We start from the raw sequence: 25,990 nt of genomic DNA on the forward strand, positions 1-25,990 counted from the left end.
CTTGAATCTATCATCAGAAACAAGACCTCAGCTTTTCATTCCCCACTTCCTTTTCTGTGCTTTATCTACCTGCTGTTACTGCTACCAGAAAACATCTCTCCCAGGGTCTTAGGGTAACATCAGTCAAGTCCAAGACCAATTATCTGACCGAACCCCAGGAAGCTATGTGGCTATATGCCATAGCCCATGTCCTAGTCTGCAAGAGACTCATGTGGGGTGGCTGTCACTCCAGCTGTAGAAACAACAATGTCCTTAGTTCCTACCCTGACCATATGCGGAGAGGGTCTGGCCATCTTCAGCCTAGGAAGTTTTCTGTGTTCCACATCGTAATGAAAGCTAAGTCACAACCAGGCTCCAGCTGCTCTATCCTTGGACAGAGAGGCACACACTCTCCACTTTCCTCACCAAGCCTGTTCAGAGAGCAGAAACCCACATTTGCAACATATTTTGTCCAACAAAAGCATTTACTCCATAGCTGAGAAAGCCTCAGCTCGGTATGGAGGTATGTAACTATGCCAAACCCTGCTATCTCAGAAACCTTGGGCAGACAGAGCATGGTGGAAGCTCAACAGGTACAAAGCTTTATGCCAAATTCTATCTTATTCTTTTTTAAGATTTGTTTACTTGACACAGAGAGAGCATGCACAAGCAGGTGGAGCAGCAGAGGGAGCAGCAGGTTCCCCACTGAGCCGGGAGCCTGACACAAGGCTCGATCCCAGGACCCAGAGATCATGACCTGAGCCGAAGGCAGACGCTTCACGTACTGAGCCACCCAGGTGCCTCTCTAGTTCTATTTCAACCTAAACCTTTACATGGCAATTTACAATACTTCGAGGCACAGTGCTTTGGGAAGCAAAAGGCTTCCACAGGTAGGGGTAATTCTGTCTTCTGAGTGGGGAGAGCTCGAAACACCACCACTGCCTGCAGAAGGCAAAATTACACTTCACGAACAGGGAATAGAAATGTTCAGCAGGCCTTCACCCTATGAATGACCATGCCCCAGTGCCCCAAAGCTGTGACCGAGGACCCCATTTGTTGTAAGGACTCCCGTTTCAAGGTTTCTTAACCTTAGACCGATAAATGGCTTCCACCTTGCCAGCACAAAATATCAGAAGCCATGATGCAAAATAATTTTTTTTAAAAAAACTCACATGTACATTATTCCTTCCTAAATATCTAGCTCCTGCTTATATCCTCATTACAGAAAGTTGCCAGAAGTCACCGACTTTGAATGATACCAAATGCGGGAAATACCATCATCTCCCTCTTTGAACTTTAATAGGATGAGAAGCAGAAGATCGTTCTAATTGTTAAAAACTGGGGTTTCCAACGTGTAGGGCCCAAGTATGGCTAATGCACACACACGAAAGGCAGATAAATACACCTTACCCCCCCGCCCCAACACACCACCACCACCGTGGCTTCCCATTCACAGCTTCTTAACGCTCCAGCAAAGGCGACCTCAAATTCCACTGCGCGCTGAAATCACCTGGGGAATATTTTTTCAAAAACCCAAACAGTCCACGCCCGCCCAGGTGGCACCCCAGACCAACTACACCAGACTTGCTGGGGGCGCAGCTCAGGTGTCCTGCATCTTTCCGAGTTGGGGCAGCCCACGCGCGCGGCAGACGTGCCGCCGAGGCTGAGGAGCGCGGGGCCCGGGGCGCGGGGCCTGGAGAGCGCGCAAGAGCCCCCCGGGGCGCGCCTACCTATGTAGAGCGAGGAGTCCTTCCTCCGCACGTGGTCGTCGATGTAGGAGACGCCCAGGGGCTGCACGGGCGTAGCACCGATGCCCAGGAGCACCTGGGCGCCAATGAGCAGCAAGTACATCATGTTGGTGGCCGTCCGGCTGCGGCAGATGAGGTCCGGGTCGGGGCCCTGGTCGCCGCCCGAGCCGTTGGCGGCGCACACGTCGCGGCCCTCGGCGCCCCAGCGGATCTCCCCCGCCTCGTACTTGTACTGGTGCGTCAGGAACTCGGGCAGCGCCGACAGCAGCGCGCCCAGGGCCATGACGATGCCGCCGCAGCCGATGAGGCGCGGCCGGTGCCCGCGCGCCCCGAAGTAGCTCACGAAGAGGATGAGCGCCAGGTTCCCGATCTCGAAGCTGCTGGCGATGACGCCCACGTCGGCGCTCTGCAGGTTGAACCTGCGCTCCAGGGTGGTCAGGACGCTCACCTGCGGACACAGAACCACACGTCAAGGCCGGGGCTGATGGACACCCCCGGGGAGGACGGCCCCCCCCCCGCCCCGCGCCTCGCAGTGCACCGGCCGCCCCGCCCCTGCCCCCGGTGCAAAGGACTGAAACCTGAAGAATCCGAAAGATACCTGGCATGATAACCCTGACTCGACGGTTAAAGAGTTAACTTTCCCAATGGCAGGACGGTTGGTTGGTTGGTTGGTTGGTTGGTTGGTTTCTGGGCACCTGTTTCCATCCTGAAAGATACTGTCTACACTTGGGAAACAACATCCCCTTCCCCACACGCCACCACCATATAGGGCTCGGGATTCCCGTCCAAGCCCTGAAGTCCATTTTTGCAGGCTCCCAACTACACCCTATTTAGAAGGTCCACGCTTCAAGGGCACGGGGGCCAGGGGCTCTTCACTGGGAGGTTAGCAAAGCATACCTAAAGAAAATAAAACAAAAACCTAGCTGGCAAAATGGACATGCTAAATTAGCTCATTGGGATAATCATTAGCTCTGTTTCCTTCTGGAAATTTCCAACGTACATTTCCCTGGAGACCTTCAAATGAACACATCCTCAACTGTTCTGTGCACTACAGACCTGCCAAGGGCCTCTGGATGGAAGGTTTTTAAGGCTTTCTCCACCTCTGTATTCTAGTCTGCCCTCCATCTGTTTTAACAAATATTAAACCTCTACTTGTGGCTTGGCAATTCCCTAGACACACACACAGCAAAAAGGAAGAGGTGACACCTGTCCCCAAGAAGCCACCTTGCAGAAAGGCAGACAAGCACAGCTATAACACAAAGTGGATATTACATTCATGCTGCAACATCACAGAAGGTGGGAGGTCAAGAGGAGATGCATTATTTTAGGGCTTTTGAGCTACAGAGAAAATGCAAATGCCCCCCACCCCCTGCTGTTTGCGAGTTCTATGCAGGGTATTATCAGCAAGAGTCCCTATAGTCCTAGGAGATCTGATAGGCCTAGTGGGCAGGGAAAAACATTCCAGGCTAAAGGAACAGTGTGAGCAAAAGTTGGATGGCTTTTTTACCATGATTTAATAATGGTATGGAAGATGTGGTCTATATATACAATGGGATATTACTCAGCCATTAGAAACGACAAATACCCACCATTTGCTTCAACGTGGATGGAACTGGAGGGTATTACGCTGAGTGAAGTAAGTCAATCGGAGAAGGACCAACATTATATGGTCTCATTCATTTGGGGAATATAAAAGGGAATAAAGGGGAAAGGAGAGAAAATGAGTGGGAAATATCAGGGAGGGTGACAGAACATGAGAGACACCTAACTCTGGGAAACAAACATGGGGTGGTAGAAAGGGAGGTGGGCAGGAGGTTGGGGTGACTGAGTGATGGCACTGGGGGGGCACTTGATGGGATGAGCACTGGGTGTTATGCTATATGTTGGCAAATTGAACTCCAATAAAAAATATTTTTAAAAATTTAAAAATAAAGAAATAATAGTATGGAAAGTGGTTGGAAAGGTGGATTGGTAACAGATTCTCAAGAGCCACAGATGCCACCCTAAAGAAATTAGATAATCTCAAGCAGTGCGGTGGGAAAAAATGCAGAGCACAGAGAGAGGAACACCTAGTTTGAATCCCAGCTATCATTCCCTTAATTAGCTCTAGGATTTTGGTCAAGTTGCTTAATTTGTCCAAGCCTTGATTTTTGTGAAACAGGAATAGTAACATCAACCTGGCAGGATGTCCATGAAGATCAGAAATAACAAAAGGTTCCTTAGCACAGAGGAGCCTTTCCCTACCTTGCAGGAGAGTGCAGGGAGAGGGGTACAGAGCCAGGGCTCTGGGGCCATCCTGATGCTGTGACCTTGGGCAGTTCACCCTATGCTTTCACTTTCTCAGCTATAAAATGAGGATATGAGTGCCAGGAACCAGGAGCCAACAACATACGGGTGTAAACGCTGGTTAGGACTGTCTAACCACTATCACTTATCTGTGGGCATCCAGCAACATCAAAGCAAAAGACATGCCAGGTGTGGCCATCATGTGGCAAGTGGATGGTAGAAGAGTAGAAAAAGAATGCCAGCAAACTATTACTGAGAACAGAGAGACAAAAGGCACAGCACAGTGGCAAGAGAAGTGCACAGGAGAATTTGTGAAGCGGCTAGAAGCAGAATTCTATCCCCAGAGACACTGGTCAGTGTGCTAAGGAATGGGAGGAACAGAGTCATGCGGATCTAGCCTTCTTCCAAACGTGTAGGTGCGCCATTGTCAAAACCTGCACATCCAACAGCCTCTGACCCACACACAGCTATACCTGTAAGGAGGAACATGTCTCTAGGTACCTTATGAAAAAAAGAGTAGTCAGGTGATTCCTCCCAACCTCACCTTCAACCTCACTTGTTGAAACACTCTTTCAACCCAGTGGTTCTCAAAGCCACCTAGATTGGAAGCACTTGAGAACCACTTAAGAGTTCAGATGCCTGGTCCCTCCCCGAGTTTCTGACTCAGCTGGTCAGGAGTGGGGCCGAGGGTGAGGCTGCAGCCCCCAGGGGGCTCAGTCTGGGGTCAGCAGCACAGCACTAATGCAAGGGCACCCATATGCTGAAGGAGGTGGACTCTTCGTTCAGCGATGGCCCTGTGGGTGTGCTCAGCAGAACAGGGTCCTAACACTGGTATTGGTGATGGGACATCTGTGTACCCGCTCTGTTGCCCACATTCCAATCTAATTCCTGTTTGCACTGCACTTTCTAACCAAGTCAAGGCCAGCTCACCACTCAAGTCAGCCCTGGTTATGTGGCTAGCTCATTTTTCAGGCACCAAGTATTTGCAATTGTCAAGAAAAGAAATTTATTAGCCAGTCTGGTCCCATCAAAATGGCTTTCAAATACTCCCAAAGAAGTTCTTTCTGGAAGGCCTGCATGGGAAAAAACAAAGGCTTCCTTTATTCACTCCTTTGCTTTGTTAACACAAACAAGCACAATGGAACAAGGGCTCTACCTGAGGCCTGTAACAGCTAAGGCCCTGCAATAGCTAAGGTGTACAAAAGACCACAGTCTATCTGCCTGGGAGGCTCCAGAAGGCTTCATCCGGCCCTTTGTGCAGAGTCCTGACAGATGCCCAGAAGAGGCTGGGTGCAGGAACGCATCCAGGCAGGGTCCTCTGGGTGCGCTAGAGTCCTCTCCAGCAGCCTGGTGACCTCCACGATGGGAGTAAAGGACAACAGAGGTAGGAGGGTAGCAGGTGGGAAGGGTTGGAGCAGAAGTCATTTTTCATTCCTGCCATGAGGCTTAATGACATACGTATTAGGCGGCATCTCTGAAACATGACAACAGCTCTGTTCCGGCAGGTGTGCCCTGTCATAAAATATCACACAGGTGTGGACATTTATGATGACAGATAAGGATGGTGGGGGTAGAGACAGCTGTGGGCAAAACAAAAAATAATCAGCTCTTCTAGAGCTGCATGTGCCTGCAGCTCTTGTCCTGCCTCAACCCTGTTCTTTGCAGAGCAACCCACAAGGGGTGACAAAAAGTAGTAGGATCCTCACCTCCTTGACCTGTAGTCTCTGACAAACCCCAAGGATGCCTCTGATCATGTTTGCTGGGCCCTGCAAACATCCTGAAAAGATGTTTTGTGGATCAATTAGATCAGAGGCTAATGTCTCCACTCACTTAAAACACAATTTTGAGAAGATGAACTAATTAAGTATGCATGAGGCCATAAAATCCACTTGTGGCTTTTATGTGACAGTGAACAATCCAGCAATGAGAAAGATGTGTGCTAAAGGGAATGACTGTCTGTACTTAATGGGTAACGAACGGATGGAAGATGTCTTGGTAATTAGAGACGAAGGAGCCATAAACTCCAGGAGGAAAAGAAAAGTGTCCTTACCCTGTGCCAAGTGGATACGAAGTTATTATTAAAAGAATGCAATATTTATCAGGTCTCTACTAGCAGGATTCAGGAAAAAAAAAAAAAAAAGCAAAAAAACAAAAAACTTGCATTTCAGAATCTCCTGGAGCACTTGCTAAAAATACAGCTTTCCAGACACTGAGATGAGCCCCAGGAGGCCGAGATTTTGTAAGACTCCAGGGGTACACCTGGGTACTCACCATCAATCTAGGGCAGTGCTTCTCAACCTCGGTGACACCAAAACCACACGGACTGGATCCCTGCCAGATCCCAACCTCAGCGTACCACCGGGTCTGGGGTGGAGCTGGGAATCTATAGTCTAACCCGCTCCCAGGTGATGATGGTGGTGCTCCAGGGACCACAGTTTGAGAACCACTGCTCTACCAGCCTTCCCATCATCAACAAACCTGTCCCTGCTCAAGATTAGAAGTCTGTCTTTTAAAATTAGATACAAGTTGAAAGCACTCCCTCATCTTCAGTTCACACAGACATGCTTACATGGGCAAACGGGTTGCATTTTGGGGAGGCTCACCTCTTAGGATGACTGAGGCACACTCAGGCCAGCTGCAGCAAGAGGGACCCTGCCCAAAAGGGAGACCTCCAGTCCATGCTGTCTACCCCAAGAGAGGAGGGACCCAGAGACCATGGCCACGTACAGATGAGCCCTTCCTCACCTTCAAAAGCTTGGAGGTAGTCGGGAACTCACTAAAAAGAGAAGTTCTTCATGAAGACTCTTAACTCTGGGAAACGAACTAAGGGTAGTGGAAGGGGAGGAGGGCGGGGGGTGGGGGTGAATGGGTGACGGGCACTGAGGGGGGCACTTGACAGGATGAGCACTGGGTGTTATTCTGTATGTTGGCAAATTGAACACCAATAAAAAAATAAGTTTATTATTTAAAAAAAAGAGAGAGAGAGAGAGAGAGAGAAGTTCTTAGGAGGACAGCCAATGGTCAGGAGAACTCCCAGGAGCCCTCCCAGGGCTGCGAACTTTCTTACTCTGGCTTGGGGACATGGGACCTGGAATGGAATCACCTGGGGAGCTGGTGAAAACACGACAGCCTTCCCCACCCCCTGGGGACTCTGATATACTTTGTGAGAGCTGGGTCCCAGCATGGGTATTTTCAAAGCTCCCAGGTAATTCTAAGACACAGGCAGGTAGAGGTCTGTGTGTGCAGAGACACCCTATATGGACACAGCAGAAGGGTTGTGCATGCGTGGGTGTTTACCACCGTGTAACGTGGTCATCTGGGTGCAGCATGGGAGCAAGGAAGCCTCCAGTTCAAATCGGCCTTGGACAGCACCGTAAGTGAGCATGATGAGATCATGATTCAGCAGCTGGTGCACAGTAGGTGCACCACTAAAAGGGCTGGCCTCATCACTGGTGCACATGTTCTGCGTGACTTCCAAGTCGCTTCCAGAGGGCCTGCTCCATGGCAGGTACAAGAAATGTAATTCTAACTGAGAGACAATCCCGACCCCGTGGGACTGTATAATCTGGGGAGAGCAGAAAGCAGCAAACAACATCACAGGGGAACAGAGTGTAGAGGGTTCAAGGGAGTGAGAGCATATGTTTGGTTGCACTGAAGGAAAATATTTCCAGGCTTCTGGGATATGACAAGGATGAACAGGGGGTGATGAGTGGGGGTCACAACATTCCAACAGCAAAGATCAATGGGGGTGGAGGGTACAGTTCAGACCAACCTGGGATAAGGCGGGGAAGATCTTTTGGTCTCAGAACACTGTGAGGAATAATCAGAAATAAAACAACCTTGAAGGCCAGGCTGAGGGTCTGCCCTTGACTTGGAGGTCAGTGGGGAGCCAAAGAGGTTCTTGAGCAGGAGCAATGTTATGCAGGCAGTGGGGCAAAGCATGGAGTGAGAAGAAGCTGCCAAGACAGCTATCCCAACAGTACCGTGGGAAGTGAGGCTTCAGCAGGGTAGCGCTGGTGAAACATCAGCACTGGTAAATGAGGCACCTTGTGTGATTTGTTTTTCATCTGGACAGCAGCTCCTTGGAGCACGTAATTTAGGCCACCCGGGAAATGTCACATACAAGGCATTCACTTGTGAATTCCAAGATGTGAGGTTTGCAGAACCAGGTAACAGAAGACAACATCTCCTGTAATTGGCCTGCGGGCAAACAGATCGCTCATCTGCCTCACACGTCAGCTGGGGAAAAGAGACATTTAGTCAGTGTTGCTTTATTTCTGGTGGGTGATTTAGCCCATATTACGACCGCATAATAAATGGCTGTCATCTTCCAACCATTTTTCTCAAAAAGCAAAGTAGGAATTACATAGAGAATCTCTGATTTAGACATAACTCTGGGCGTCAGCCCACACCAAAGTCATCAGAATGTGTGAAGGGGGCAGGTAGAAAACACGAGAGATTTAGAGAGCCAAACATTACCTGCGGCACCCTATGCAAGGCATTTAACACACTTGTGACTTGCTTCCCCTGTCTGTAATACGGAGATGAAAATCCTGACCTCATAGCTTGTCACAAGGTTCAAATGCAGGAGAAATGTTCTTTACCATGTTCATCACTGTCACGGAAGTTATGCCTGGGGTTGCGAATATGCAACGTGGCTTTCCCCTTCTGCACAGCAGTGTCCTGAGAGCCCAGAGACTGTACCTGCGGTGACAATTCCTCTGATTACTGAGAGTCACCACCTGTCTCTCCCTAAGCCTCGCTGGTCTCTACTCTAAGCCTCTGTCCTGCAGTTCCCTACATCCTTCTCCATTTAATTATTTACATCTTTCTCAGGCTATTTTTTCCCCTCTGCATCTCATTTCTTAGTTTCCCTTATTTCTTCTGCTAACCCTCTTCCCTAAACGGCCCTAAAGTACAACAAAAACACACTTTTCATTGCTTATATGCAGCAAAATCTTATGTTCAATTAATTCTATGAGAATATGTAACATTTTATGATTCTCTTCTAAAACAATCTCCTACTTACAAATTCCATCACTGATTTTTCTCTGTAGCTCAGTGGCCCGTCACTGAAAAACAAAGATTCTCCATCTCTGCTAGATACAACTAAGCTTTATAGTCATTATCAGCAACGTCTGCATCAGGCTATTATAAAATCATTTGTTTTTAGCACCTTTTATAACTTCAGTCATTCTTTCAATTCACAATTTATGTAGTGCCAGGTCTCTTCTACTAGAGAAACTTCAAGAACAAAAGGAGTCAAATGATTTCCTCAGCATTCAACAAAAACGTTTAGAGGACCAGATGCAGTCTTAAGAAATTGGTTTCTAACACACTAACAACTTATGCAGGCAAATACACCCCCAGGCAGAATGGTTTTCAACATAATTTGACTTCTCTATATGCCCTAGGACCCAGACTCGCTGTCAGCTCAGTTGAAAAACTCCACTCTGAATACCTGTACCCTACCAGGGTCCAAACCAGGGGCTGGAGATGCCCCCAACCAGGTCGCAGAATCAAGGAGATGGCAACTGTGAAAATAAGCAACGATCACAAAGGGTGAACATGTTCTGAAGCAGAGTCAGCACCCAAAGAAACAGTGTAGTTAGTACCCAGTACCTCGTTGGAATGTGATATCACAGCAGGCTCCTCAACAGGGGTGACACGCATTACAGTCATCTCCAACAGTTATTATTAATTACTTACGTGAGACAGAGTACCGAGCACTTTACATACATTGACATGTTTTTCTACACTACGACTCCATGAGGTAGGTGATACTGATACCACAATTTTATAGATAAGGAATTGGGTGCTGGAGAAAATGACTATCCTGCTGACAGCCACACAGCTAGTGAGCAGAGGGAGAAGCCAGGACTGATGCCCAGTCACTGGCCCCACACCAGAGGGATGGGGCACCCCACTCCCTGCATCAGTGAGGTTTTACCCATCCATGTGGTTCTATTAAATAGCCAGAGGCAGCCTTATGCAACTGGTAGCCAAACTTGCTATAAAAAGCAAGAAAAAAAGGGGCACCTGGGTGTCCCCTGGTTGAGCGTCAGACTCTTGGTTTCAGCTCAGGTCATGATCTCAAGGTCGTGAGATGGAGCCCCGCATCAGGCTCTTCGCCCAAGTGGAGCCTGTTTGAGATTCTCTCTCTCTCTCCCCACCTTTGTCCTCCCTCATGCTCTCTCTCTGTATCTCTCTTTAAATTTTTATAAAAAGCTTAGTTATTGTTAAAAGCTATGCAGGGAGGAAAAGAGCTTTGAAGTCATATATAATTTTGAAAACCCTGGGTTAAACAAAGATGCACAGGTTTCCTTACTACTAGACTTAGGAAAGATTTTCCAAATGGTGCCATTCATTGTTAATCATCAATCAATATATAGTATGCAGCATTTATTGAAACTTTGCTATCCATTTTTTTTTAAATACTGAACATCCCTTGAAAAAAAAAAATATATATATATACCTTCAGAAACATTGGGTTAAGGCGGATAGGAGAAATGTGCTTAATTAAATACTACAAAAAGGTCTACTTCTCCTAGGAACTAATTTTTTGGCTTCTCCCAGCCTCACTACCTCCAACCAAAGGCTATTACACAGTTCGATTAGAGCTGCATTTCCATTTTTGCATTGCTTACCAGGAATCTCAGACTCAAACCTGCAGCCATGCTAGAGAAATGGAGTGGCATGCCAGGGCTGCACACAAGCTTTTTGTTTCCTTCCTGGTTTTCGAATTCTACTTGCCATTCCGCAGGAGTATGCTACATACAAACTGTTTCTGCCAGAACAGGGTACAAAATCATTACGTATAAATTCCTCAAGAGCAAGCCACCAGACAGGTTTAAGTCCTAATACCTAAGTCCTAAATACCAAGATAATCTGCTTCCACTTAATTATATCCTCTCAAAGAAATGAACCCCACAAATAAGCTGATAAGAAAATAATACAGTCACCCAAGCCTGAGCGTCCAGGTGTAAGATAAACACAGATCAGAACAAAACAATGCCGCTAAAAAGCTTCTAGAAGAGTAAGAAAATCAAAACTTTGGCATCAGAGCAGTTAAAGGAAACAGTCACACGCAGTAAAGAGTTGATCTCCCTCAACCTGCTCACACCAGCTCCCAACTGATTCTACTGTTCATCCTTCCAAGTACCTCCCAGGCACAAAACACCCTCAGCTTCACCTAAGACACGTGGTGATGGACGAAGGAACAATGGGTATTAAGGCTAAAATGGACAATGAGTATGATCCAGTCCATTACCCACATCTTAGTGGGAGGAACCAGAAGCCCAGAAGAATGAAGTAACTTGCCCAGGATCATACACCTGTACGTGACAGGGATGTCTCCTGATGCCCAGTCTAGTTCCACACATCCCCCCCTTCCCCGCATTGTTAGAATAAAAGTAGACCTATCATTACTTGGTCTCACTCTACTGTGAATAAAACAATCTACAACATGTTGGATGCATATTACCTTGTTCAAGATGCTAAAAATGCTGTGCCAACATATACCAAACAAACTAGGTACCAAGGTACCAAAGCTGTAACTGAACAAAGTCATGGAAAGGTTATCATTAGTGCAGGATGTGACAATACTGACTCATCCTGGCCAAGCCAGAAGTGGGATCCTGCTGGCAGGAAGCATTAGGGAGGGAACGCCTGCAAGATGCCCAGCTTCGCTCCACCTAGGGAAGGAGCATCCCTGCCTCCCACTCGGCCTTTTTGAGTTATTGTTTTCACTTTGGGGGGGACATACCGCCAGTGGAATCACTGGACCATCTGGTAGTCCTATTTTTAATTTTTTGAGGAACCTCCATCTTGTTGTCCACAGTAACTGCATCAATTTACATTCCTGTTGCTGCCATTCATCTTCCCTTCCATCAAGAGGTGTAAGGAAAGTCCACGTTTGCTGGGTAGACTTCCCTGTTTTCAAAGCTCAAGTCAACCCCCAGCAATCAGGCTTCACTACTGCACCACGGCCATGGGAAGCTGCACTTGGTCCAGGTCCCCACTGAGCTCCTACTTCCTAAATGTGATCGCTATGTTCCCTGCCCTTCTCACATGGGGTTTCTCTGATTTCTCACACAGCTGTCAGGAACAACTGGCTGTCCTCCACTTTCCTCCAGTGCCCCTCCACCTGCCCTGGAACATGCTCCCCCTCCTCCTCCTCTTCCCTTGTTCGAGATGGTCAGAGTTCTCCAAGATCACATCCGACGGTTTCTGAATCACCGTACAACCCTTCTGGGCAGATTCCCCACATTCCCTTGCCTATCTCCAGCATGATAATGGCACCCAATCTCTCCCTGCAGCCATACTGCACCTCTATGCTCCAGACCCCTCTCCCCAGGATAGCCACAGCACCCAGCCTCCATGGGTCCCAACAGACCATTCCACTCTCCACCCCCTCCACCATCCCTGCCCTGGGTGCAGCAAGCCCAGCCCTTCTGAAACACCCACTTCATGAACATCTGTATTTCCCTGACATCTACATAGTTCCAGGCCCCAGAAACTGGACAGTCACCCCTGGCTCCCCACCCTGCCCAGCTCAGTTCTGTTCCCCAGTCCCTCTTCTCTGAAATTTCTCCAGTGCATCCTCACTGGCCACTGTTCTCTTTCCTGTCTCACCTCATTCAATCCATTCCCAAGTAATTCTCCTTTTAAAACCCTCCAGTGATGCCCACTGCCAACCAGAACAGCCCAAGCTCCTTGCATCAGGGTAGGCAACCCAGACATCTGGCCACACTCTGCCTCCCGGCCTCCCCACTTACAGCAATCCCTAGCTGCATCTTTCCTACACTGGCCTGAATCTGTCTCATCCCTCAGCTTTCAAAAGGGCCAAAATACCACCCAGCCCACTCCACTCACTTCAGAAATCCCTATTTATCCAGCAGTTCAGAGCCACCTACTCCACAAATCCTCCCTGCCTTCACCTTCTCCCTTACAACCACAGCACACGATACAGACCTCCATGTGTCCCTCATGAAGTCCCTCTTTGGGAGCAAGGACTGCCTTATGTCTGCAGCCCTGCTCCGGAGCACAGAGTGGGACACACAGTGGAGAGCCAGGTCACCACATACAGCAGTGCAAGACATACCCTTTCTTGCACAACGGTGTCCCGCCGAAGTGGTGAGTGAGCACTGAATCCAGCCGGTACTCTGTTCTCCCCAATTACATGCACTGGAGGAAGGAGCACCGATTTCCCACTGGCACGATGGCTCCCTATGGGTGAGCAGGAGACACACGCTCAAAGTTCCCTGCCCTCCCACGGCTCCCCAGTGGCCCTTTCCTTTGCGCAAGAGCCCAAATAAGCATCACAGCCAAGCTGCTCGATCCATTCCTGGAGGTGCCTGATGCAAGGAAACTTTGGAAATGGTGGCAATTGTGCTAATTAAGTTCTTGGAAACAAACACAAGTGGGCAGACCCGGCTCAAACTCAATATGGTATGGGAGCAGCACCAGGCATTTTAGGCAGTTCCTGGGGCTGAGAGGAAAAACATATGAGCCCAAGACAAAGAATGGCCAACATTTGGCCTCAACGAGACACAAAGCCATCTGTTCCTTGGGTCCCCTGCAGTCTCTCGTCCTTTACCTGGAGTTACTCCGAGCACTGCCCTCATTTCCCCTGAATGTCAGGCATCACTTAATAAAGATGATCCGAGGGTCTGAAGAGCTGGTGCAAAGTACCAGGCCAAGGATATGGGCGCTGAGATCATAAATAAGATAGAGTCCCTCCCTCAGTGAACTAATCAACTGACATTTTATAGCATTTACAGTGGGCCAAACACTGCTCCTATCACACTATGTATATTAAAATCCAGATCATTCATATAACAACCCCATTACGTAGGTACTATTTTCTTTTTTTAAAACTTTTATTTCTTTTGGGACGCCTGGGTGGCTTAGCGGTTGAGTGTCTGCCTTCGGCTCAGGGCATGATTCTGGAGACCTGAGATCGAGTCCCACATGGGGCTCCCTGCATGGAGCCTGCTTCTCCCTCTGCCTGTGTCTCTGCCTCTGTGTGTGTGTTTATGTGTGTGTGTGTGTGTGTGTGTCTCATGAATAAATAAATAAATATTTTTAAAACAAAAAGATTTTTATTGTTTTTAAGTAACCTCTGCACACAACGTGGGGCTCAAACTCAGAACCCTGAGATCAAGAGTCACATGCTCTGCCAACTGAGCCAGCCTGGCACCCCAGGTAGCTATTACTATACCCATTTCACAGATGATGTCAGAGAAGCCCAGAAGTTAAGTAACTTGACCAAGGTCCTGCAGGTAGTAAATGGCAGGGCTAGGATTCACGCCTTACCCTACTGGTGTCAGAATCTATCTTATTAACTGCCACATGATTTTTGCTCTCTAGAAATGGGAAGAGACAATGGGGCTGGAATGGCAGCATGAGAAACTTGGCAAATTCTCTCCTCAAGAACAATAATAAAACTGGACAAGGAGCACCTGGGTGGCTCAGTTGGTTATGCAACCGACTCTTGATTCCAGCTCAGGTCATCATCTCGGTTGTGGGATCGAGTCCCTCAGAAGCCTCCTGCACTCAGCGGGAAGTCTCCTTCTCTCCCTCTCCCACTGGCCCTCCTCAGCCTCGTGCATGCACTCTCTCTCTCTCTCTCTCTCTCTAAAATAAATTTTAAAAATCTTTTAAAAATTTTTTTAAAAACTAGACAAAACTGTGAAATAGATAGATAGATAGATAGATAGATAGATAGATAGATAGATAAATAAATAAATAAATAAATAAATAAATAAATAAATAAATAAATAACTGACTGACAAGACAAGACAAAACCCGCCATTTCAAGACTCTGGAAATCAAGTAAAACATGCAACAAATTGAGGAGCATTTGTTCATGAGAAAGTCTGAACCTCTGGTTAAGAACAGGAGGAATCCGGGTGCTTTTCCCTCCCATGTGGGTTGGCACAATAGTTCTGTCACATGAGTTGGCCACACAAACCAACAGCCTTGCGCTGGAAGGAGTCCACCTGATTCGAAGTGGAACATGAAAAAAACCCACTGAAAGGCGCTGTCAGGAAAAATAGCCATCTCAACAGCAAATGAATGGCAAACATCAGCTCCTCTAGGGTTGTGGTGCTGGTTAGGGCAAGCAACAGACTGGCAGATTAGACAGAAATTCAACAGCAAGATCAGCCATACGAGCCCCGGATAAGCTCTCCATGTATCTCTGGTTGATTGAAAGGCTATGAAGAAGCAGAGGAGAAACCAGAGAGGGTCTGTACTTTCTACTCCTTTTGGGCTATCAGCCTATGTTCATAGACAAAGGAGATGCAGAAGGACCCAGAAGAAAGGAAAAGCTGGAGAAACTTAAAGAAGAAAGGAAAAGCTGGAGAAACTTAAAAACTGCTTTGATTTTGAGGGGTGCCTGGGGAGCTCAGTCAGTTGAGTGGCCAACTCTTGATTTCAGCTCAGGTCATGATCTGAAGGTTGCGAGATTGAGCCCCGGGCCAGGTTTTATGCTCAGTGGGGAGTCTGCTTGAGAATTCTTTCTTTCCCTCTCCTCCTGCCCCTCCCCTTGCTCACATTCTCTCTCTCTCCCTCTCTCTCTCTCTCTAATAAATAATCTTTTTAAAAAAATACCTTAATTTTGAATGCAATTTTAGTGTTTAAGGCATTTGAACAAAAACTCTGACCAATCATTGACTATGCTGACACAGAGGCAACCCCTAGGAAGCCAGGCTTTAAAATAAAAACAGGAATTTACGACATGCAAAGAAAAAGAAGAACCAAAAATTTAAAAACTATGCCAACACACCAATGGCCACACACCACAAGAGAGACAGATACCACAGATTTAGTTTAGGCAAGTAATGAAACAGAATAAAAACAAACCATGGATGGGAATGGAGGGCAATGATGGGGCGGGGAGGGGGACAGAAAACCAAATCCAGTGTTGCTAGAGTGTATTATCTAAAATGTCCAATTTTCAACAAAAAATTAAGAGTCATGTAAGAAACAAACAGGAATCATGGCCCTTCTTTACTCAAGGGGAAAAGAACAGTCAATAAAAGTCATCTGGGAGCACCTGACTGGCTCAAAGGATCATGGGACCCCTGATCTCAGGGTCATGAGTTCAAGACCCATGTTGGGCATAGAGATTACTTAAATAAAAGAAATTTCTAATAAAATAAAATAAAACTCATCTGAAAGTGGGCCCCAATTTGGACATAGCAGACAGACTCAAAGCACCTACTATAAATATGTTCAAAACACTAAAGAAACCCAGGTTTAAAAAAATGAAATACCAATATGATATTAATAATCTAACAAACAGACTATCTGAATAAGGACAGATCTCTCTCTCTCTCTCTCTCTCTCTCTCTCTCTCACCAAATGGAAATTTTAGACTTGAAAAGTATAGTAACTGAAATGAAAAATTCACTAGAGGGGCTCAATATCAGATTTAAGAAACAAAAACAATAAGAGATTCTCAATAAAATTAACAGCTGACTTTTCATAAGAAACAACATAAGTCAGAAAGCAGTAGAATGATCTATTTAAAGAACTGAAAGAAAAAACTATCTACCAAGAATTCTATATCCAGCAAAACTATCATTTGAAAATGAAGGCAATAAAGATATTCCTAGAGAAACAAAAACTGGGAGATCACTAGTGATGACCAGCAGATTTTCCTTGCATGTAATACTAAAGGAATTCCTTCATGTGGAAAGAACATAATACCATATAGTAACTCAAATATAAACACAAATACATACTAGGAAATAAAATAAAGAGCCCCAGGAAAGTTTGATATGGGAGCAAATACAAAATGCCGTATAGGGGCGCCTGGGTGGCTTAATAGCGGAGCATCTGCCTTTGGCTCAGGTCGTGACCCCTGGGGTCCCGGGATCAAGTCCCATATCCCCCTAAGGAGCCTGCTTCTCCCCCTGTCCTATGTCTCTGACTCTGTGTCTCTCATGAATAAATAATTTTTTAAAAGGCTGTATAAATATATTTTTCTCCTATCTTCATTAAAAGGCAGAGGATTACCTAAAGCAGTAACACTGCATTGTTAAAAATCATAATAGATAGGGCAGCCTGGGCGGCTCAGCAGTTTAGCACCACCTTCAGCCCAGGGCCTGATCCTGGAGACCTGGGATCAAGTCCCACATCAGGCTCCCTGCATGGACCCTGCTTATCCCTCTGCCTGTGTCTCTGCCTTTCTCTCTCTCTCTCTCTCTCTCTCTCTCTCTCTCTCATAAATAAATAAATAAATAAATATTTTTTTAAAAATCGTAACAGATATAGATGTGATGTATATGCTAATAACACAAACAAGGGAAAGTAATGGATCTATATTAAAGGTTTCATATTTTACAGGAATTAAGTTGGCAATGATCTGAAACAGACTTTGATAACATGTATATAGTAGAAGCAATCACTAAGAAAGTAATTCAAAACACAGGGAGAGAAGGAATTAAAATGAAACTCAAGAAAATATTTAACATATAAGGAGGCAATAAAGGAGGAACACAGTAACAAAAAAGACACAAGACAGAAATTATGAAATGGCAGATGTGAACCCAATGATAGCAACACTAAGAACCCCAAAACACATGAAGCCAAAACTGACAGTGAAAGGAGAAATGAACAATTCAATGATAACCACTGGAGCCATTAATATCCCTCTCAATAATGGATTAAACAACTAGTCAGAAAATCAGTAAGGTTAAAGATGATTTTAGCACCACTTCCTATTAACCTTACAATAATAAAATGACAAAGAACCCAATTTTAAGAGTAGGCAAGTAATCTTAATAGACAATTTCACCAAAGACAACATAGGAATGTCTAATAAGCATTTGAAAAGTTGCAAAAAAAGAAAAGAAAAGAAAAGAAAAGAAAAGAAAAGAAAAGAAAAGAAAAGAAAAGAAAAGAAAAGATGCTCAGCACCATTAGTCTGTAGGGAAAAGCAAACAGAAATCACAAGGTGCCACTACCCACTCATAGAATGGGCATAATAACAAAACAGAAACAATACTGAGGATTCAAGTGCATGTTGAAGAACTGGAAGCCTCATACATTGCCAGCAGGAATGTAAAAAGTAAAGTGGTCACAGCCTCTTTGGAAAACAATCGGGCAGTTTCTTTAGAACTTATACATGGGGCTGGGTGGGTTAGTTGGTTAAGCGTCTAACTCTTGATTTTGGCCCAGATCATGATTGCAGGGTTGTGAGATTGAACCCACATCAGGCCCTGCACTGGGCATGGAGTCTGCTTAAGATTCTCTCTCTATCCCTCTGCCCCTCCCCACTACTCTCTCCCTATCTATAAAAAAAATAGTTATATATGAATTTACATGATCCAAGAATTCTACCCCTAATCTACCCAAGAGAATTGAAAATATATTGTCTCAGAAAGACCATGACAGCAGTATTCATAATACAGGAAACAATTCACATGTCCATCAATGGTCACTAGGTAAACAAAACACGATATAGCCATAAATCAAACACTAATCTCACCCAGTTAATGCAATATCTACTAAAACCCAACACCAAAGAAGAGTATTTAGCAATAAAATGGAGAAACTGCCAATACACACTATAGCACAAATTAACCTCAAAAAGATCATGCTAGTTGAAGGAAGCTATAGGTAAAAGACTGTTTATGGTATTATTCCATGTCTATGAAATGTCCTGGAAAGGCAAAGAAAAAGTAGGTTGTCTCGGGCTGGGATGGGGCAGGTTCTGACTGCAAATAGGCATGAGTAAACTTTTTGGAGTGATGGAGATGTCTTAAAAATGGACTCTGATGATGGTTGCATTATTTTATAGCCTAACTAAAAAATCATTTCATTGTATACTTAGAATGGATGAGTTTTATGGTATACAAGTTATGCCTCAAGAAAATGGGAGGAGAAAAGACAACAAGTGCAAATAGTTAAAACGTAAGGCAGAATGTATAAGTGCAGTAAGAACACTGGGTAGGTTCAGGAAAGGCTTCCCACAGGAGGAATCATAGAAGCTAGGTCTTGTAGAACAAGTGGAATGTGGATAGGTTAAGAGGAAAAAAGGGAATCCGAATGCAGAGAGAATCTAATAAGCAAATGCATGGAGGTGGGAAAGGCTGAAGTGTGTTTGGTGAACCAGGCACCGTCTGATTTGCTAAAGCACAGAGGAGGTGAGGTGTGGTGAAGAGAGGTAGGAAGAGTAAGACCCATAGGACAGTCTCACTTTCTGGATCTGGGTTAGATTCTAATCTCAACCACTTGCTCTCCTTGTTATAGATCATTCATTGAGGGATTTCATGTCAGGCTGGCTACTTAGGAATCACCCAAAGATGTCTAGAGCTCCAGAAGATTCTGGGGTACAACTGGGCAGGGTCCAGGCTGCTCTTTGGAAATCTTTCTGGGAGACTTTGATGCTATTTAAAACTCTTGGATGGGTTGCCCCAAAGAGTTCTGAACAGCTCTTTAGTCAGAAACACAGCAGCTTACCCTCCTTCCAGAAGTACACCTGGTGATATCTTCACCCCAAGTAGAGAGCAAGGAGTTTCCTTTTAGGAATTATTTTTTTGTGAATAAGTAATATGAAGCATCAAGAGTAAAATTCTATAGCCGTGTTTTTCAAACCTTTTTTTCATGATCACCCTCAAAGAGCCTTTGAAGACATTTCTCCCTAATTGGCCCACAGGAAATTTTAACAACCTAGACACACTGTATATGTTTATAAATTGGATGTAAATCTATACTTAATACATAAAAAGTAAGTTTGTGTACCTCTCCCTACCCATAAGAAGCAATTTTCCCTCCACTAGGGGTGATTTCACTTCCATCAAGAAGGCATACTCTGGAATCTTGTGGTGAAGGGAAGGGAAAGCTGACCCCAGCCCACTGAATATAATGCTAGTATCTTGTGTATCTAAAATGTTAAACTCCTTTCGCTGGCTTTTTCCAGATCAACTGGAAATGAAGAAGTGAGTACAGCCTTCTCTGCCCCTCTAGAAGAGACCCAAATGACTCTGGAGGCCAGAGAAGAATAGAATCACCCCTGCCAAGGAGAACTATTACAGAAATGAGATCTTTGAGATCTAAAAAAAGCTAAGAAAGAAGAGAGACACAGTTTGGGGAAACTACATAGAGAAGCAGGTCTAAGCTGGTATTAGAAATATTATCAAATGGAAAAGAAAATGCATTGTCTGCAAAGACTACAATCTCCAGCTTATAGAACAGAGGAATTTGCCTCTCCAGTTGGATATATAAGACAGTGGATTCTTCAGCTTGCTAAGAAAGTGGCTACTGCCCAACTCAGGACCAGAGCACTGAGAGCAGTGTTGCTATGTGCACTGGCAACCAGGGATCATGGTTCTGTTTTTGAGCAAGGAGCCAGCCCAGTGTGTGATGGATAGGAACGGATGCATCCCTTGAGAAGGCTGCAGCCCTATCATATTAACTGGGTCACATTATCTCCTTTTGACTTCATGCTTAGAAAATAAGATGTGTTGAAAGAGACACCTTCACACAAGCCAAGAACACCAGAAGAAAACCATGAGCATGTGCTGTCTGCATCTCATTCAATTTCTACTCAGAAAATGCTATGCGTCTAGAATAAAGACTCCCTCTTTCACTCACCTTCACCTGGCTTTGCCCCTGGAGTTATATGGCTCCCACATACCTCCTCATGTTAACATGTCACCCGTGGCAAGATGCCTCAGCAGAGCAGAAAACAGAGGAGATGGTCTTGCAATTGCTGGCCTTGGACACCTAGTTCCAATACTGTCCTTGGCACACTGCTGTCAGAGCCTAGACTATGAGGCAGACTCTGCTTGGCGCACAGGAGCAAACCCATCCACTCAGCCAGTGGTGTCCAGGGAGACAGCTTTATCGAGATAATAATATTCCTAGCATTTGCATCAGCAGAGATACCTAATGCAGTGTGTTCTGGGCTATTCTAAAGGGCCAAGATGAAGAAAATGGTGAGAAATTAGGAGAAGTTTGTTTTATTTTGATACAAAGAACATGAAATTAGAAGTTTAGGCTTATTTTGATACGAAGAACATGAAAACAAATCCTTATACAAGAGACTAGTTGTAAGACCCAACTTAATATTTTTGTTTTGTTCTGCCTTTTTTTATTTAAGATTTTATTTGAGAGAGAGCGAGAGAGTTGCAGGGGGACAGGCAGAGGGAGAGACACAAGCAGACTCCATGCTGAGCTCAGAGCCCAATGTGGTACTTGATCCCATGACCCTGAGATCACGACCTGAGCTGAAACCAAGAGTCGGAGACTAAACAAACTGAGCCACCTATGTGCTCCAGTTGTTTTGTCTTAAAGACAATAATCTGTAGACACAACAGTAAAGAGTATGGTAGGAACTTACCATAAGTCATTTGTTAGTTCTCATTGCTTTCCAGCTGCCAAGAAGGCATTACTCTATTTTCTGGAGGAGACTCAAGATCAGAACAGTCATGTATCTTTCCTAAGATCACACAGCTAGAAGGCAGCAGGGACAGATTTCAACCTAGGACTGTCTGGCTCCTAAGCCCGTGATACCTCTTGGCAGGATCCTGGCTGTCACCAGAGACATTTTCTAAGTACAATTCTTATCATTCTGTTACAAGACATGGCATGTCCTGATGATAAACATCTTACATAAGGCTTGCCTTTATTCACACAGGAAAGTCTGTCCTCCACAGACATACCTCTGAGTATCATTTCTGCCTGGAGTCCCACCTCTGAGAAGCAACTATCGCCACACCACGGATATGACTTTTATTTGCTTGGCAGATAAAGTTTTTTCAGCTTTGTGATCAGAGCCATCACTCTGAATCCTCATTCAGGAAATCATGTGCTGCTTTATAGAGTACAGGGTACAGAGGGGCATGTGCTTCTGCTGGGAGCATTTCTATAAAAATCCCCTGCCTTATTTCTAGGACCATGTTATGAACTAAAGGCCATTTCATTAAAGGCTCTCAGACCGTGCCAGTTTCCTCCTAATTCAGCGCCTTTCCTTGGAGTTAGCTGTAATTCCCTAAAGAGAAGAGAAACAAATGAGGAAAACAAACATCAAGAATTGGAGGAATCAGGTTTCTCTGGAGGAGTAAAAACCACAAACAAAATGAGTGGCTTTACTGATTGGCTTCCCACTCAGACAAGAGAGAGAGGGTCTGGGTCATCTTCACGGAGGTGGACCAAGACAGTTCAATATCCCCCACTCCGCCAAGCTAAATCTATGTGGTCTCTAAAGGGAAGATTTGCATGTATTAAAAGAGATGAACGTCATAAAAATGCAAACGACCACATGATAATTTAATAACTTGATAAATGCCACAGCCTTTGGGAACATAAAAGATTAGACAGAAGGAAGCTGGAGTATGAGCTTGGTACAATAACCCTCAATGTTTAGATGAGGAGGCAAGGAAATAGCTTTAGTATCTCATCTAGGATGAAATGGGACAGGTTATTAAGAACTACTGGAGGTACTGTGCGTGAATCAATGGCATCGGCTGGGAAACCAAATAACAAGTCACAGTAATTCTCTCCCAGTAATCAAATGTTAGTTTCATTTACAAGAAGCTTCCATATGGAGTCCTGCCTCAATAAAGCATTCTGTGCTGGCCCCGGATGATCAAGACGGTTGAGCTAGCCCCTTCTACAAACAAGGGAGCACACTCGTTTTGAAACGAAACCCTAACTCCTACAGCCTGCTGATAGTTTTCACTTACAGTAGTGCTCCGCCAGGAAATGCATCATGTGAATCTTCTTGACGCTTCCTTTCCCGTTCCATTAAGAAATGGATCCAGAGCTAGAGGCACCGCTCTGGAGGTGCACCTCCTCTCTGCCGAAACCCATCATCCCATTGTTAACATCTCTGGTAATCACGTTTCATTTCTCCCACCCAGACACCAAGTAAATGCATTGGGTTAATAACACAGGGTCGCTTAAATCCAGGCAGTCTCGTGCCTTCTTGCCCACAGGTCATTTTGCTTTAAAGGCCTCTTTTTTATGTAAAATACATCCCCTCAAATGTAGTTCTAGAGATTGGACCTGAAGAGATGAGTGTACCCAGCTACAGGCTGTGAAATAATTGCTGCAGAACTCTGTTCCCAAAGGACAAAGAGGACAGGGTCTCCTGTGTCCACAAAGACAATTCCTTGAGTCTCTGGGGAGGACCCTTATAGCCACAAGTCCAAGATGTCCGTGCAGAAGAATGGGCTCAGCTTTGAGAGTGCTTCCTGGCTTGCTACGACCCGTTCCTAAGACACACCGGGTCTGGAGGGTCACTGTTTTGTGCCTCTGTGTAGCAGGAACATATAATAGGAGGGGAGTAAGCCTTTAGGAGGTAAAGAGGATAGCACTGGCATCACCCAAGAGCCTTTCAGAAATGCAAAATCTCAGACCTCAGACCTAAAGGAGTCAGATGCTGCATTTTAGCAATATTCTCCGGTGATGTGTGTGCTGCCGTGAGAGAAACACGCCCCAGGCTACATGTGTTCTAATCCCCTAACCTACACTCCATGGTTTCACAAAGCTTCTAAGCAGTCTCCTGAACTAAGATGGAAGGAAGACAAGTTTATTCAGTCACCAGGAACTCCAAATACCCAGTCTCGGTGTCTAGGTATATTTGGGAAGGAGGGTACATCAACACTCCCCTGCAACCTTCACAGGTCCAAACCACCCATTAGTGAGTTCCATCAGCTCTGCCTCGGTAGATCCCCATCTGTGCACTCTTCTGTCTCCACTGTACCATCTGTACCCCAGCCACCACTATCCTCTCCCCGAATCCCCCATATGCTACATGTCTGGCAGTTAAAGAGATACATGCAGTACAATGGGCAACGCTCAGTATCTTCCGACAGCTCCCCACAGCACTCAGAATAAAAATCCTCAACTCCAGAGCCCAGCCCACAGAATCTTGAAGAATCCCACCCACCCGTCCTAATATCATCTCCTGCCACAGTCCCTGAACACCAACCCAACCATGCAACCTTCTTCCTGATTTGTAAACAGGCCAAGCACAGTGCCAACTTCAAGACCATTGGCTGCTCCCTCTGTCAGGAACACTCTTATCCCAGGTCATGACAAGGCTGTTTCCCCACCAACAGGTTCTAAGTCAGGTGTCCCTGAGGGAGGCTTCCTTAAACACACACCACCATCCCTTCCAACCCAGCCACCACTGCAATGCCCTTTGTCCCTATTGCTTATTGTGTGCTTTCACATTATCTACTCCCTCAGCAGCAGGCAAGTTCTTTGAGAGCCAGGATCTCTCTCTTTGCTGACTGCTAGTGCCGAAAAGAGTAACTGGCATACAGCAGGAACTTAATATTTACTCACTGGATGGATGGGCAGATAGATGGATGGATGGATGGATGATAGATGGGTGGATGGGTGGGTAGATGGCTGGATGGGTGGGTGGGTGGGTAGATGGGTGGGTGGGTGGATGGATGGATGGATGGGATGAGAAGGTGCTGGCCTAAAAGTTCCAGCCCTGTGGTTCTCAATTCTGGCTGCATGTTAACTACCCATGAATGTGTGTAAAAATGCCAATACCAGACCAACCAAATCACAACCTCTGAACACTCGTGTTAGAGAACTGTGTTGTCCAACATGGTAGCCACTAGGCACAGGTGGCTGTAAGTTTAAATTAAGATTGCACAAAATTTAAAACACATTTCCCTGATTGCACTATCCACATGTCAAGTGCTCCTTAGCCCACAGGCAGCTAATGGCAACTGATGGGAGTTCAGGGCAGGCCATCCCAAAATGTGCCAATCTGATACTTTGAATTACAGTTATACAAGAAAGAGCTAATTTAAGTATACTCTGGCCACCCTTTTCTCCCTAAAAACCGGAAATAAATCTCCCATGTGAAAGGCACTTTCCCTGCACCAGGAGGAAAGGAGAAATCCTTATCACCAGGGATAGGGAATCTGGAGCCCAGAAGATTATGTAAACAAACCTTGTTGCTTCCTTGTTAGTCTACCACCCAAGCTCAAACTTCTTTGTCGTGTCAATTCTTCACAAATTTATTGTTTCCTTGTCAATAAGGTGTAAAGGCTGTCTGCTTCAGTCACTTTTTTTGGGTCTCATATCTTTAAGGCCCCATACATATAAAATTAAATGTATTTATCTCCTGTTAAGTTCTCTTCTATTATAGGAGATGTCTCTGTCAAGAACCTAAAAGGTTGGGATCCCTGGGTGGCTCAATGGTTTAGCGCCTGCCTTCGACCCAGGACGTGATCCTAGAGTCCCGTGATTGAGTCCCACATCAGGCTCCCTGCATGGAGCCTCCTTCTCCCTCTGAGTCTCTGCCTCTCTCTCTCTCTCTCTCTCTCTCTCTCTCTGTCTCTGTCTCTCCCTCTCTCTCTCTCTGTCTCTCATGAATAAATAAAATCTTAAAAAAAAAAAAAAAGAACCTAAAAGGTCTAGGGAAACTTATTTTTCCTCCCCTATGCTACCCCACTGGACAGCACTGGTACAGCTCATTTCCATCATCAGAGCTCATTTCCATTGGAGAGCACCATTCTAGAACTTCATCTGAATCTGATTTATTTTGTGACTCCTTTATGCCTTGAACTGCACTTACTGAGCACCTATTACTAGCCAGACACCATACTAAGTGCTAAAAACATAATGACAATAGTAACAATAACAAAAACAGTAACAAAAATAGCAGAAAATACTATCACAGTGCTTACTATGTATCCCCAGGTATTGTTCTGCAAGCTGTACATATACAAGTTCATCTCATTTTCCTATTAGCCATGTTAAAGATACTATTATAATCCTCATCTTACACATGAGGAAACCGAGACAAAAGGGATTTAAGAAACTTGCCATGATCACACGGCTGGTGAAGGAAGCTGTCAGAATTGGAATCCAGTCCCTGTTAAATGGCTGTTTACAAAGGCAGAGTGGGAAAAGACTGGAGAGATCCTCCACATTTCTTAAGGGTGACAACAGTCTCGGGCTAACCAGGGGGCTTGCTCGGTGGCACAACC

General features: G+C 45.5%; 1 protein-coding gene across 2 annotated transcripts in view; it reads right to left on the reverse strand.

Moving 5' to 3' along the window:
- Window positions 1–25,990, reverse strand: part of SLCO3A1 (solute carrier organic anion transporter family member 3A1) — a 303,202-nt gene that overhangs the window by 238,761 nt on the left and 38,451 nt on the right. For both annotated transcript variants that reach the window (XM_072798748.1, XM_072798744.1), the window contains exon 2: window positions 1,710–2,175. In XM_072798748.1, coding sequence (XP_072654849.1) covers window positions 1,710–2,175 — 466 coding nt within the window. The remainder of the gene's footprint in view (window positions 1–1,709; window positions 2,176–25,990) is intronic.

Source organism: Canis lupus, chromosome 2 (assembly GCF_048164855.1).
Source record: "Canis lupus baileyi chromosome 2, mCanLup2.hap1, whole genome shotgun sequence".
In the NCBI taxonomy this organism is placed as follows: domain Eukaryota; kingdom Metazoa; phylum Chordata; class Mammalia; order Carnivora; family Canidae; genus Canis; species Canis lupus.